This window comes from Varanus komodoensis, unplaced genomic scaffold (genome assembly GCF_004798865.1).
Source record: "Varanus komodoensis strain SLA01 unplaced genomic scaffold, ASM479886v1 scaffold51, whole genome shotgun sequence".
Classification (NCBI taxonomy): domain Eukaryota; kingdom Metazoa; phylum Chordata; class Lepidosauria; order Squamata; family Varanidae; genus Varanus; species Varanus komodoensis.
In genome coordinates, this window is record NW_025336100.1 from 445,760 (window position 1) to 461,507 (window position 15,748).

Here is a 15,748-nt window from a genome sequence, read left to right on the forward strand (position 1 = left end):
AAGTTCCTAGGGCAGCCCTGAATACCAAATAAAATTAAATAAAAACTTAACTGTATAACCTACTACCAACTGAGCCAATTAAAGCTCTCTGCAGCTCTGCTTCAGATAATGGATGAAAAATCAGGAGCTAGTATATATAAATCTACAACTGCATCTGCAACATCTATTTCAGTTCTAAGTAATGGAGTATCTAGATATACATTCTAATGCAGCAAATGCTAACAGTCAGGGAGATGTCAATACATGGAAATTCATCTTCAGTATTGAAGTGATGTCATATTGGGTGACATCAGCAGAACCCTTGACATAAAACAAACTGTCATAGTAACCAATGCTGTTAAAGTTCTGCAACTTTAGCTAAGGACAGCAGCAGACCCACATGGAGGGATATATGGGAGTCACAGCTTCTTTCCTTCCTGTGATAGAAGTGAATTTCTAACTCATATGCTGTTTGTACAGGATTCTTAGCTTTTTATCCAAATTATTTGCACTGGGAGTAGCATTTCACTGTTTCCTGTGGGTCAGCCCAGCTTCTAGCTGGTTACAACACCATGGATCCTAAAAGTGTAGGTGATCTTCAAGCCTTGTACAAACAGAATCCAACGCTCTTGAGAGCAAAACAACTGACTTTTATAAGAGATTCATTGGAAAGTATTGGAGACACCATTGCAGGCTTCCAGATAATTGATGCCTTTCCCTTAAGACTTGGTAAAGAGCAAAGGAAGTCCCCAGAGCCACCCACAAGTGAGGAGAGTGATTTAGAGGCTGATGAGGATGGAGTTATCAAACCAGATGAAGATGAACCCCAGGAAATGGGGGATGAAAATGTGGAGGTGACAAATGAGATGAAAACCAAGGCTGAACAGAAGAAGGAAGAGGCCTATGCTGCCCTAGAGATAGGAGAGATGCAGAATGCTATTGACTTGTTTACAGAGGCTATCAAGCTGAACCCACAATCCTCATTTTTGTATGCCAACCGAGCCAGCGTATTTGTCAAAATGCAAAAGCCCATTGCTGCCATTAGAGACTGCAACAAGGCATCAGAGCTCAATCCTGACAATGCCCAGGCCTACAAATGGCGAGGGAAAGCACATATGCTTCTGGGACACTGGGAGGAAGCTTCTGAGGACCTTGCTTTGGCCTGTACTTGGGATTATGATGAAGACACCAATGCTCTGCTAAAGGAAGTGCAGCCCAGGGCCCTGAAGATGACTGAACAACACAACAAATATAAGAGAAAGAATAACCTGAAGAAGATTCAAGAGATTCAGAATACTTTAGATAAGATCAAAAATATGCTGGAAGAGCAAGATAAAGCACAGAGGGAGGAAAATACTTGGCAATTGATAACTCGAGTCTGTTGGAGGTACTTGGACATTTTTATGGCCATTATGGATCCAAGGATTATCCTGGCTTGGGTGGATGTGACCTGGAACCCAGACAATATCTCTAAATACCGGGATAACCACAAGTTTATGAAGTTCATTGGTCAGGTTGATTGAATGTAAAGGCCAAGTGAATAAGCCTTTCATTAAATTAAAATTGTAGTGTGTGGCATCATTTGATGTTTCCTTTGAATGACTATGAATTGGCCTGTGTGCTCATTTAATATTTATGTACATTTGAATTGAATCTAAGGCATCAAACCCAAATATACTTCAGAGTCAAATTCCCCATTCAGCAGATGCCTAGAGACACAGAGTAGAACCAGCCCTACAACTGTCTTCTTTATTTTTCATAGACCATTTACACAAACTGGTATGGTAAATAAGTGGGTTGGGTTGATCTATGCCAGCTTTAGTATCTGAATAATAATCATGCTATTGCTTTGGCTTGTGACAAATTTACAATTCATATCACACATTGCATAGTTCCGCATGATGAGACAATTATCTTGATTTGAAAGAGTAACCTTCTGGCATATTTATTTATTATTTAAAGTTTTTATATGCCATCCCTATTGCTACACAGCTTCGGGACGGCTCATATCTGATAGCTTCTCTGATGAAAGCCACTCACAATAGCATTGGAGAGTTTATACTAAAGTATGGTTCTCAAACTAATTCAATAAATACATACACAAATAAATAAAGATAGAAGAAAATGGAAGAGCTAGTCTAGAATTGACTGATCCCTCAGACAGCCCATTGCTCTTGCCTGACTTGAGCAGAAGATACTTTCAGCTTAGCCTTGGGTATCTGGATGTGTTACTGGTTGACAGCTGGCCTCTGGTCTTACCAGTACAGCTCTCTTTCCCCTTTTTGTGCCTCTTGGACACCCCCATTCCTCATCAGTATTCTTTCTCTTATTCCCCTATGGTCCCCAGCTTCCCAGAACAGATGCCAACTTAACTGGTATATGAATTGGCTTTGTTTTTCCACTGTGGTTGTCCTACTGAGTTGAAAACATGTTAGATTTAGCTCAAATATTTTAGCTCAAGTTAACAAAGAAACAGGCTTATCTAGACTGATACTTGTTTGTTTCTTTTTCGCATGTTCACCAATAAGCCTGTTTCTATATACATATGTGCCTTTAAATTTAAAAACCAACAAAACGTACTTCAATATCTATATCTAAGTACTTATTTCCAAATATATGATAATACTTTTTGAGCCAAGAATTGCACTGAAACATTCAGGAAATGTGAAGCCATCAGATAACTATGTTCTCACCCACATATTGGTCTATGCCATACTTATCAGGTGAATTCATATAGAAATCTGCAAAGATGACTCTTCAGCCCCTCCCATTACCCTTGGATTTCCTTTGTGTTCTGGTCATGAAATATTAAAGGAGTTGTTGTTATCAAAGCCATAGTTTAAATTTTTGAATTTGGCTTTGCAAAATATTTGCAACCATAAACTACTGCAGAGATTAAAGTAGAATATATTCATGTACAATGGAATACTACCACTTTAATTTATTCATATATTTATATCCCACCTTTTGCAAAATAGTTTCAAGGCAGTTTATAGTATGGACACTAGAATGTAATAAAATACAATTGGAATCTATATAAAATAGAAAAATTAAAAATGGAAGATAAAACTGGTAATGAATTAAAAAGATAATGGGAATCAAAAGCAAGAAAAAATCCCAAGTAAAATAGGCCTGTTGGCAATATGTTTGCTTATGAAAAAATGTACTATTAATAAACTTTCGCAGTGCCATTTTTCCACTGCAAATTTGATGTTGTACAGAGTACTTCACAAAATTCAGATCAAATCAAAATCCTATTACTGCTATCAGAAACACCAATTGCAGCTGCTGCTTTGGGTTGTCCACCATTTTGGAGATTATTTAAGACAAATTCCCTTATGTTGCTGTTAGCTGTTGGAGTAAAAATGAGCAGATGGTTAATCTATCCCAAAATGCCCTTCAGGATTTAGGAACAGCTGTGTACGGTCACTACTAGTAAATGCATCCAGAGTAAAGTGAATGGGGAAAATACACAGCAAGGAAGAGAGATAATTTACACAGAGTGCTACAATGAGATTGCCAGTCTGCAAACATTTCTTAAGCAATGAATTTACCAGGATCAGCTCAGCTCAGCAGCTCAGCTCAACTCAATTATGCTGTAATTCTGTAGTGCCCCCATGTGCAAAGTCTATATTTAATACCATGGAAACCAATGGAGACTTTACAGAAGTCTCCCTGAAAATACTCTGATTAAACTAGGGCGGGCCAAACATTGACTTGAAGAGAAAGTGGTTTTTATATACAGTTATCCTTCCTAGCAAATATGTTATTGTCTCATGCCACTGTCTTAGCAATACCAGCAAACATTGATTTAGATTGTATTTGAAAGATCATCATCATTCTTCTTCTTCTTCAGGTAAGCTGGTCTTCAACCTGGCTAGAACTTTGAAGGACAATGCTAGCATCTTGACTTTTGCCAAGAATATTATTATTATATTGCCAATCATTATTCATGGGGTAGACAAAGTACAGGAGCTAAGAATAGCCCTCCAGCACTGTGTATTTTGCTTTCAATTTTAGGATTATTAGTTGCCTCGTTAATCCACTGATTGGAAAGGTGGATAAATATACGGAATAACTAAATACAGAAAGGTAACAAAGCTGAGAGCTGGTCTATTTTGCAACATCTAAAGTCACTTTTAAAGTATATTTCTTGAGAGCACTTGAAAGCTACTAATCTCATAAAAAGCTATCATCAAAAATTGTTTTAATTTCAGTAAGAAGTTTTTTAACTACTTCCATTGCACACAGATAGGCTTTTAAATTATTATTTAAAACACTTCCTGAGAAACAATATCTAATTTAAAAATACCTAACCTATTTAGCTTCTCTGATCTCTTCTCCCTGTTACTATGCCAAGGGCCTTTAGCAGCCAGTAGATCTCAGCGGTATTTCTGAGAAACTGTTAGGCTTCTTAAACAAATAAGTTCCCTTAGTATGCAGTTAAGGTTACAGAAAGGTGAGCCCTCCAAGGAACATGCATACATTCTGAGGTTGTTTTCTAAATGTAGCACAAAGTCATGCTATCTTTCTCATATCTAAGCAGGGCAATTACCAGAATGAAATTGCTCCTTGTTCCTTCTGAACACAGTCAATCTAAAAAGTGTGTGGGAGGTTGGAAACTACTTTTCAGAGACATTTCAGCTCTCTTTGCAAAACAGAATAACAAACCCCAAAAGTTGGCTAGCTTTTTTATGCTACTAGAGTTTGCTGTTCTCCACCTGTTGATTTTCTTTACTATACTGATGTCACAATAGAAAGCATTCTGACTGCTAGTACTTTGATTTAGTGATAACTGTGATGTCTTTACATCTAATTTAGCAGCATGACATAATCCCAATCTTAATGAAACCTGTACTTGGGTGGAAATCTAAGGAGGGAGAAGGAGGAGGAAGCAGTGATGGCAACCAAGGGAATCTGGCACTGGAAAGTAACAGCCATTGGAAATAATGGCACTGAAGATGGTATCAAGGTGAATATTCATTTAATCCAGCAAATTTCCATGCAATGTTCCTTTCTCATCAAAGTTACCAGTTTTCATTAATGTTGGCCTGAAATGCTACCTCAAGATCTGGCAAAATATGCCCCCTATGAAAACTGAATCATGTGTTTTCATGCTTTCTTGGGCAGGGATGGGGTCCATTTCAGCACAACCTGTCTCCACTAGCCACAGTTCCTGAAAGGGCTTCAGAATGACAGAGTGTGATGTTGCTGTCAAGATATTGTCAAACTAGAACCATCATGCTGTTTCTTTCAAGTCATCACAGTAATTATGGGAGATTTCAATCTCCCGGATATTAGTTGGGAGACTCACTCGGTGGAGACAGCCAGGTCATGTTGCTTCCTAGAAGCTATAGAGGGAGGGTTTTTCACACAGAGGGTCTGAGAGGTGACGAGGAGGGAAAACATCCTTGACTTGGTCTTGACCAATAGAGAGGAGCTGATAGATGAAGTACAGATTAGGGGAGCTCTGGATGCGAGTAATCACTCCATCCTTTGCTTTGAGATCAGGGGACTGGGGACGTGCAGCAGGTCGAGCACTAGAAACTGGGACTTCAAGAGGGTCAACTTTGGCCAACTGAAGGCCAGACAGGGTAAAGTCTCCTGGGATAGGTTACTGGAAGGTAAGCGTGTTGAGGAGGTGTGGATGGCACTCAAAAGGGAGATTTTGGAGGTGCAAGCCTTGATGATACCTCTAGTTAGTAAGGTGGGGAGGTGGAGGAGAGTGCTGCCATGGATACGAAAGAAGGTGGTTAGAGGGATTAGATGAAAGAGGAACCTCCGTAGGAAATGGGTACTGGGGCAAATAGACAAAAGGGTAAACCAGGAGGAGAAGGCCCATTGCAGAAGGATTCTTCACAAGGCTAAGGCTGATTATGAGCTCAGACTTGCCAAGAATATCAAGAGCAACGAAAAGGGCTCCTATCAGCATGTAAATAGGAAGAGGAAGGGGAGACAAGTAGTGGGACAGCTAAATAAGGAGGAAGGAAATGCAGTGACCGATACGAGGGAACAGGCACAGATCTCTGCGTTCTCCCCAAAGCAGGATGGGGGAGATTCACATAGGAGATTAGAGGAGGTCGGGGACTTAGGGGCAAAGATTAGAGTCACCCACCTTGAAGTCAAGGGGCTCCTCAGGGCATTGGACAATACAAAGGCGACAGGCCCTGACGGGTTACACCTGAGAGTACTTAGAGAGTTGGCAGCGGTTCTCTCATGCCTGCTGGCCTCCATTTTTGAGGCCTCGTGGAGAACGGGTGAAGTTCCAGGGGACTGGAGGGTGGCATCAGTGGTCCCAATTTTCAAAAGGGGTAGTAGAAGGGACATGGGGAATTATGAGCCTTATGTCCATTGTAGGAAAAACAATTGAAAGGCTCATAATAGAGAGAGATCTAGTGATGCTAGACAGGGAAGGTAGGCTGACAGCCACACAACACGGCTTCCACAAAAACAGGTCCTGCCAGACAAACCTTGTGGAATTCTATGGCAAGGTTCCAAGGTGGCTAGATGGAACGGATGCAGTGGATGTGGTTTACCTGGATTTCAGCAAGGCCTTTGACAAAGTGCCCCATGATATCCTGGTGGAGAAACTGAGGAGTTTTGGGATACACCAAAGCCCTGTCCGGTGGATTAGGGCATGGTTGACTGACTGAAAGCAGAGTATAACCATTAGTGGGGAATAGTCAGGATGGCAACCAGTGACAAGCGGAGTCCCCAAGGGCTCTGTCCTGGGGCCAGTCCTGTTTAATCTTTTCAACAATGACATGGAAGAAGGGGTGTACATTCTGCTGATCTAATTTGCAGATGATAGTAAAACTGGAGCAGTGGCCACAACTGAGGAGCAGGTACTCCAGATCCAAAAGGGCAGGAGTGGAAGTGGGCAGGAGACAACAGGATGGTGTTCAATTTGGATAAGTGCAAGGTCTTGCACTTGGGGCATAGGAATAGGTGTCATAAGTACAGGTTAGGTGACAAGTGGCTGGAGAGCAGCACTTGTGAAAGGGACCTTGGGGTACTGGTTGACTGCAGGCTAAACATTAGACAGCAGTGTGATGCGGTGGTCAAGAGGGCAAACGCCACCCTTGGTTGCATAGCCAGAAGTGTAGCTTCTAGATCGAGAGAGGTATTACTACCACTCTAAACAACTCTGGTGCACCTGTACCTGGAGTATTGTGCTCAGTTTTGGGCCCCTCATTACAGAAAAGGTATAGCCAGGTTAGAGTCAGTGCAGCATTGGGCCACAAGGTTGGTGGCCGGTTTGCAGGGGTTGGGGTAATAGGCGAGACTGAGGGAACTGGGTCTCTTCAGCCTGGAGAAGAGGAGACTCAGAGGGGATATGTTGGCGACATACAGGTATGTGAGGGGATGTCACACGGAGATGGGTAGAGACCTGTTCTCCCCTGCAGAGGAAGGCGGGACACGCTCCAACGGAGCAAAGCTCAGGGAACCAAGGTTCCATTTAGATGCCAGGAAGTAGTTCCTGACAGTTAGGACCTCGAGGGTGTGGAATGGGCTTCCATGAGAGGTCGTTGAAGCCCCATTGGTGAGGGTGTCCAAAGATAGACTGGACATGCACTTGGTGGGCATGTCATGAGTGGGGCCGACTGGAGCCGGGGGTCAGACTAGATGGCCCGGGGGACCCCTTCTGACTCGGTCTGTTTCTATGTTTCTATGATTCTTTCAAGAATGCCTTGGGAGCCCTGTGGCATTATGTCTCTCTTATATCTTCATTCGGGGAAGGTAAAGTGGCAATATATTTCCTGAAGGCATGGCACACTCAGATAGTATTCCCTTATTTGCAAAATCAACAATAGGCCTGAGCTAGCAAATTAGGCACAATATGAGAGACAATTCCACAACTGGAGTGTCACCACCACAAAGGCCCCTTTCTTGTGAATGATGAACTCACCTTAGCCAGAGAAAAAACATGAGCATGCCTTTACCATCTCTCAGTATTTCATCTTACATCTCAACATCTGATGAGGTGCATAAAGGAGAAGACATTTTCTAAGGTATCCTGGTCTCTAGGCTGGGTAGAGCTGTAAAGATCAATACCAGCACCTTGATTTCCCCCCAGATTTAAATTAGCAGTCACTGCAATTCTTTCAATACTGGTGTAATGTGCCGTGTATTGCTAGAGCCAGTTGTCTCATGCAACTGAAAGGGGAGGTTGCCAAAGTGTCTTCTAAGGAGCAATGTGACATTGTGCCACACTGAAGTTATCCCAGGAGGTTTGAACAGAAAAGATAGTCAGAGAGAGAGAGAGAGAGATCCTCAGCAATTAAGAAAGACACAAGCATCCACTCCTCAAAGATTTCTGCAAAACTTATTTCCCCTATTTTAATGGAGATACTATTCGCTCCCATCTATCCTGCAAATGGCCAGAAAAGAGCTAGTTAAATGTTCAGTAAAGCTCTAGCTTTGTTCTAATTTAAACTAGTAACTAATGTTCAGCCCAGCTTTACTCTTATGTATTAGGAATGCTGAAAGAATGGGAATAGTGCTAAAGCCATAAGTAAAGGTAAAGGTTTCCCCTTAACATTAAAGTCCAACCATGCCTTACTCTAAGGGGCGGTGCTCATCCATTTCCTAGCCTAAGGAGCCAGCGTTTGTCCGCAGACAGTCTCCGTGGTCATGTGGCTGGCATGACTAAACACCGAGGTGCACGGAATGCTGTTTACCTTCCCACCAAAGTGGTACCTTTTTATCTACTTGCATTTGCATGCTTTCAAACTGCAAGGTTGGCAGGAGCTGGGATGGAGCAATAGGAACTCACCCTGTTAGAGATAGTTTAAACAGGTAGGCGTATAAGCCTCCTTGAGTAAATAGGTAAATCTTTTCAGGCATTGTATTCCAGCATTCACTGCTATAAATCTCACTTTGGGCATACAGATCAAGAGTTAGTCCATCTTCTGTCAAATATTCAGCACAAAATTATTACTGGATAGGAAGATCATTTTGCATTCTCATGTCTAAAATTAGCTAAGGATATACAGATAGCCATACATTTTTTAAAAAATGGTGAGGCATTAAAGCAAAGCACACCAGAATGAAGAAATGCTAAGGGGAAACCATCTGAAATGTAAACCTAATTCTAACCCTTAACATGCATATTATTTATGTTATATAGACAGTGCTTTTTTTGTAACAAAAAAAGGTGCCTGAACTCACGTCGCTGCTGGCAGTAAGCACTCAGCGTGCAACCACACACACCAATCCCAAGTCGAGCAGCGCCCTCACTGTCTCACTATCAGATAGCAGATAGCAGACACAAAAGCAGCCCACAGGCACTATGTTAATGATGTTTGCTGCTGATCTGCTATGCCATTCAAAATCACTTCGTAAAATCCATTGGAAAAAAAGGTGCCGGAATGCCATTCCAGTGCATTCTATGACAAAAAAAAAAAAAAAAAAAAAAAGCCCTGAATATAGACACATGTGCTGTGGCTAGTTCAAGTTTCACCACTACCTTGAATGGCTGTCAGTGGCAGATTTATTTCTTTGGAACAGACACATGCAACTGAAGCTGCCATTCATTGCAAAGTACTGAAGAGCTAACCAGTACTTCTTCATCTCCTCCTTCCCATAGAACCCCTCCAGTGCCCTGAAAATGTCACCCAGAGAATCAGAAGACCATGCTGAGTTGGATATAGGAAAGGGGGAATTATTCAAAAGTTAGATGGATGGCCTTCCACTACTTGAGCTCTTCCTCTAGCAGGAGACAGATCCTACATCCATACAATTAAAATTGATTTGATGCTGCAGCTCATATTTTCCAACAAAACCTCATTGTCTCCCACCTTCCTAAAAGCCAGGGTGTCTTAGGGCTACTGAGTGGTATAAAAATGAAATCAACAAATAAAACTGAAACTGAAACTTTAACTTTAACTCTCTCCTTACCTACTCCCCCTTTTCCTCCTTCCAGATTATCACATGTACTTACAGTCAACCCCTCGCCCTCCTTCAGGATTGCCCTCCATTCAGGATTGTTGTGGGCATGCCCAATGACAGACCTTAGGAAATCTCTTGAGATGAAATAAGATGGAGAAAGTTTTATTAAATGACAAAGCCATAATATAGTTCTTATTGTGCAAATCATGTGGTAGAGCTTCTCTGTGACCTAGCACAACATAGTTTGCTGAAAGATGCTGCACACATGGAGAAATTGGTTCATAAATTTTAGATCTAGCAAAGTCTTTGAGAAAGACAATGCTGTGAAAGCTCTGGAGGTCATTCTTGTAAAGTCGAAGTCCTACAAACACACCATTTCCAAGCCATTCTTTTCATAATTGGCATGAGCCATCCTCAAACCAACCATTCTTATATTGTCAGGTTTCAGATCAAATCTCTAAGGTTTTTTTTCTGAGTATAAATGTGCACAAGCTACTTCTTCCCTTGTATTTCTAGTTATAATGGAAGCACGGAAGGGTGTTATGAGTAACCCTTATCATTGGGCCATAACTGTGACCCTACAATAAAGTAAGAACCAAGAAAATACAAATTTTGCTTCAAATCCTTAATCCACAATGAAGCATGCCATGGACTGCTTCAGTCTTACTTTTGCTATGAGCTCATTAGATAGCCCTTAGATGTGCCACTATTTCTCAGCCTCAACCCCACATCTGCAATGGGGGTATACTAATATTGATTCACTTTACAAGGTTGAAAGCATTGCTGTGATAACTGATGTAAAGTTCAGTGAAAATGTATCCCTGTACATAAGTAGGGGAGTGTGGGGAATCTGCTTTGAGGGTAGGAATCTGGCAGATCCTCTGGGCTCAGCTCCCTGGACTCTGGTCTGCTTTTTCACAGCCATGAAGTTTGACTTGGCACTGGGAGGGCTGAGCATTCATGTGGGTGCCTACCAGGAATTGAACCCATTGCAGAAGTGGCATCCTTCTTCTGGGCACATGAGCTGTGACTTTTGTGCTGTAGGTGTTAAGGAAAAAAGTTGTAGGTTGTACAACAGGAGTTCCACAAGCATTCAGCTAGGACTGGGCATAAAAAGATGTCTGATGAACAGAAGAGAGCTGGATCTTGAGTGGATCATCACAACTCTGTGCATAAGAGCTAATTGTGGCTATGAATTCAGAAAGTTTAGCTAGAAATCAAAGGAAATTGTTTAGGGCACAATACTACACATATGAGTCAGAATAAAAACCCTACTACTTTCAGCATGCATCCTTACATAAGTAATAAACTCAAGTATGCAGAACAGTGGAACACATTGAGAGTTCCAGTTCCGGAAGGGTAGATTTACCTTGTAATTCAGAGAAATACTGCCTTTGAACCTGAAGGTTCCAGTTAGTTATCACTTGGGTGGCCAAGCTGAGGCTTGTGAGCCACATGTAACTCTTTGACTTTGATTTGCAGCTCACAGAGGGGCCAATAAAAGCCTGACACAACTTCTGATCTGAGCAGCAAGCTGGCATGTGAAAAGAGGGGTTGAAACTGTCCAAAACAACATCTCTTTTGAGCAGTTGAGCTGGCACAAACAAAAGCAAGGAAAGAGGCACAAGTCTCTTGCAAGTCTCCCGTTGGTTGTGGTGCTTCAAACATGTGACTTCAACTCTGAGCCTCAGCCAATCAAGGCTCAGCCAGCAGCTGAGCTAGTGGGCACAAAATCCTCCAGGGAAAGACACTCAAATCTCCTGCTGTGAGTACCAATCACAGCAGCACTTCAATCATCTCACTTCCACACAAGAGCCCTGCCTTGAAACAGACCGTATAAACAGAGGAAGTCAGAAGGGCTCTCCTGAGTCATCCAGGCTGACCCCCAGCTCCACACATAACAAAGAGTTCAATTTGTTTTGAAGTTTCTATTAAAGTCTTTTGAAGGAGGACGGCAGTGTCAAACTGATAGAATTGCAGGAGGACCTGGGTCTAAAGATGATCCATAAATCCTAGTCTATAATTGAGTTCTGGAAGCAAGTTCTAGAAATGAAATATCCTGGACTGAAGAAGTGTGTGACTCACCTCAATTTTTTGCACAACATAGTGCTGTGAATCACTGTACTTTGTAATGAAGTTTCTGAAGTCAAAGCATTTGTGCAATCATTACAAGTCAACACCTAACAGGGCTAATTTGTACAGCCTTGACAATGTATCAGCTGGATTTTCAATGACTCACAGTCAAGTTGGAGACTTACAGGACCTCTACAAGCAGTAACTAGCCTGATAATTGTAGCAATGTCTGTTCATTCTTTTTTTTTTTTCATATCTTGCTGCTTTCAAACAACTGACATTTACCAATGTGGTTCTTCTGTTGAGCAAGTCTGGCCACCCCTGAGTGATCATGACTAATTCCCATTGATAATACTGAATCATTAATTTTATTAATCCTTTTTCAAAGACAACCATGATAGTATCCATCACCACATCTTATGGTAGTAATTGGTGCAAAATTTGTTCTCATTCACAGTACTGAGAAGTGACTAAATGCAGTCCTAATTTTCTTACAAGTAATTGCCATGAGGCAGTGTAGAGTTAGAGGGATTTCAGTTAACAGGCAAGAATTTGAGAAAGCTTCTTTATAATATAACAGTGAACTTGAAGGAGGAGGAGGAGGTAGTCACTAATTCCATAAAGAGAAAAGGTAATCACTAATTATCTAAAAAGAAAAGTAAAGGTAAAAGAAAAGTAAAACAAACTCTGATTTATTTTCACCATTCTATTTGCATCTCTACATAAATTGCTTTGTTGGAATCAAGTCTGTGCCAGTATTACTTGCTGGAAAAAAGTGTCAATTTGATTTCTGTAACATGACCGACATTCCATTTACAGCTTGTGTCATCAGCAAGAGATAATTCTTGTGGGATTTACATGTCCTTCTCTTGGCAAGCCATCAAAATTGCATCCATTCTCAAGAAGCCACTTAAAAAGCTTCTCAGGAAATGATTTATATGCACATAGAAATAATCCACAACTTCTCCCCCAAATCTTAAAATGAGGCTGCACCTTCTGCTTTTAAGAGCCATTTTAAGGATGCTGATAAAATTTATGGGTTTTGTTCTTTTTTTTAAAGGAATTTTCAAGGGAGCAAAAGCTTCAAAGCACTCGAATATATAAAATGTTGTAGCTGCTCCCTTGGATTCCCTGACCCTCTTTTTATGAAAGTCAAAACTTTTCAGTTGAAGTCTCATTTTTCTTTCAACTTTTACAAAAATGGCCTTGAATGCGGGTAATAAGAGGAGGTCCACAGGAATTTTAAAGGGGCTGTAAACTGATGACATTTCTAGTTAGTCAGTACTTCCATTTGTAGGAGGCATAATATATCTCTTGCAGAGGAGAGCAGCCAACAATAACATAATAAATTAGATATGACCCTGTTGCTAATCTGGCCCGGTCAGTATTCAAACTACAGTCACTACATGTGTTGCCGCAATAATGCTGGGGGGAAAAGTCAAACAGCGAATCAACATCATACTCCCGTGTACAATACTTTGTCCATAAAGCAGTTTTTGAGTGGAAAAAACATTCCTGTCCTCGATCATCCTCCTTATTCACCAATTTAGCTCCCTGTGATTTTTACTTGTTCCTGAAAATCAAAAGTGACCTGAAGGGAACATGTTTTGCATCAATTGATGAAATGAGGACAAAAACAACAAGCCTGTTGAAGAGCCTCATGCAAGAAGATTTCCAGCACTGTTTCAATCAATGGAAAATACGTATGGAACAGTGTAGAGATTGAGAGGGGGAATATAGAGAAGGTGACAATGTTCAGAATGCTGTAGTTCCTCAATAATTTTTCATTACTAATCCAGTTATTTTTGTGTAACACCTCATATACTTGAATCCCAATCCATAGTGACAGTAGAAGCATTCCATGGATGTTGGACAGTGGGAAACAATTCTGAGCCTGTTTTCATCATGCCATTTCCATAGTGCTGGTCCCTTTCCTAGATACCCACATATGGACATGGACATTTGACCTGTCACATTACACATTTGAGTGGCTGCTTCCACATGATTCAGATTGAGAGTTCTGATTCCCCTGTACACGGACCCCATGTAGACTTTACCAGTTCAGACATCTGTGCCAAGGCATAGATGTCAATTAGTGGACTCAGCACCAGCAGTGTGGCTGGCAGCACCCCTCACACTGTGGGAATCATATGGTCCACACCATTGATGAACGTGGTCATTTGTTTGCTTTAATAGCTAAGCAACCATCAACTATTTATTCACTTACCCTAATTTAATAAACTGCATCTGTTGCTGCCTCTGTTTCTGAACTTGAGAATGACATTCCACATGCACTGTCTCATCTTCAAATGAAACTCTTCTTTCTTGAATGCAGAGCCCCAATCAGAGGATACCTCCCAAGGTTTTGAGTCTTGTGTGAAAGGCTCACTGGGCCATTGCATTAGCAGCAAAGGCTAACACATAAGCAGGCACAATGGACAGGGCAGGAATTTCAATAGTTCATGTCTGTCTCAGTAGGTTCTAGGGTAGTAAAATTGGTATCCTGGCCCACCAAGGTTGTCCACTAATAGCCTAAATCCAGCAAAAGCTTGAAATCTACAGAATTCAAGAATTTTTTGATATCTATCTATATTATTTTGCTAGATAACAAATTTGATGAGGATCTATGTCTTCTTTCATGCTATAATTTCAAACTTCCTTCAAACTGTTGTTTTCTTGGGGTTGGGGACAATTTTGCCCCATTTCTATGTAAATATTTATTGTCAGAGATTAATGCTATAGCTGTAATTCACAACTGATATTGAAAAATGATTGACAACTTAATGCAATGCTAAGGATAGCTTAGATGTGGTTGTTGTCTGACAGCTCTGGGTCCTCCAAGTTATCATGAAAAAGTGAGTGATGTTAAAAATCCTGAATTTCTAGTGATTTTTTTTAGATAAAGCACCTATCACTGTGATCATCAGACTCTTCCTAATCAACCAACCAATTATTCTCTACAATAGAGGGATAGCATTCAGTCTTCTTCTCCTATATTATAGGTGTATGTTTATCCCATATCCCAGCAAGATGTTGGACTTCTGCTTTCCTGAAAGATCTGTAGCATTTTACTATGCTCATAGAGTTGGTAAGATTATACTCAAAAGCATAGTAATCTCATTTGATCTCCTTTTTTCTAGTGCCAAATTTTCTTGAAGATCTGGCATTGCCAAGTTTTCTTGAAGATCAAGAGCATCACTTGGACATTCAAGTGGATCTGAGTGGAGTCTAGAGGAGTCAGAGTTAGCACTTCACAAGTCAGGGAAGAGCTTGGGTGGCCTGTCTTATACAAATCCAGATTCATCTGCCCAGCCCAATTTCCACTGAGACTTGGGATTTTCCTTTGATGTTTTGGTAGGAACTGAGCATAAAGTATCCATATGCAAGTGCATATGGAAAGCAAATCTTCTGTTTGTTACTAAGTGCTGGTTCTTAGTTGGGACAGAATATGGAAAGAAAGTGTAGGAAACTGTGAAGAAGACTATGAAGGCTACAACCTTCTCCAATTGGTTCTCCCCCTCCCCCAGTAGCTGTTATTCAGAGATACATCTGCATCTGGTTTTACCTCTCTTGGCTAATAATCAAAAATGTAAGCACTGTAAGCATCCCAGTTATAGGAATTAGAAAGATAGGTTTTTTCTATGGAAGCATAATTTCTCATTATATCACTCTATGAAGCTCTGAAAGAAAAGAAAATACACTTTCTTAAAGAAGGGGAAAATCTGTTTTAAAAAATAGAAAAAAATGTTCATTTTAGTGAGCTTTGTATAGCTGGAATTCAACAAAATGTGGGACTTTGGTGAAT

General features: G+C 40.9%; 1 protein-coding gene across 1 annotated transcript; it reads left to right on the forward strand.

Moving 5' to 3' along the window:
- Nucleotides 1–551: 551 nt before the first annotated feature.
- LOC123031908 (putative protein FAM10A4) lies at nt 552–1,502 on the forward strand. Its single transcript, XM_044447385.1, has one exon. It carries the CDS (start codon nt 552–554, stop codon nt 1,500–1,502), a length of 951 nt encoding a protein of 316 aa, XP_044303320.1.
- The last annotated feature ends 14,246 nt before the right edge of the window (nt 1,503–15,748 follow it).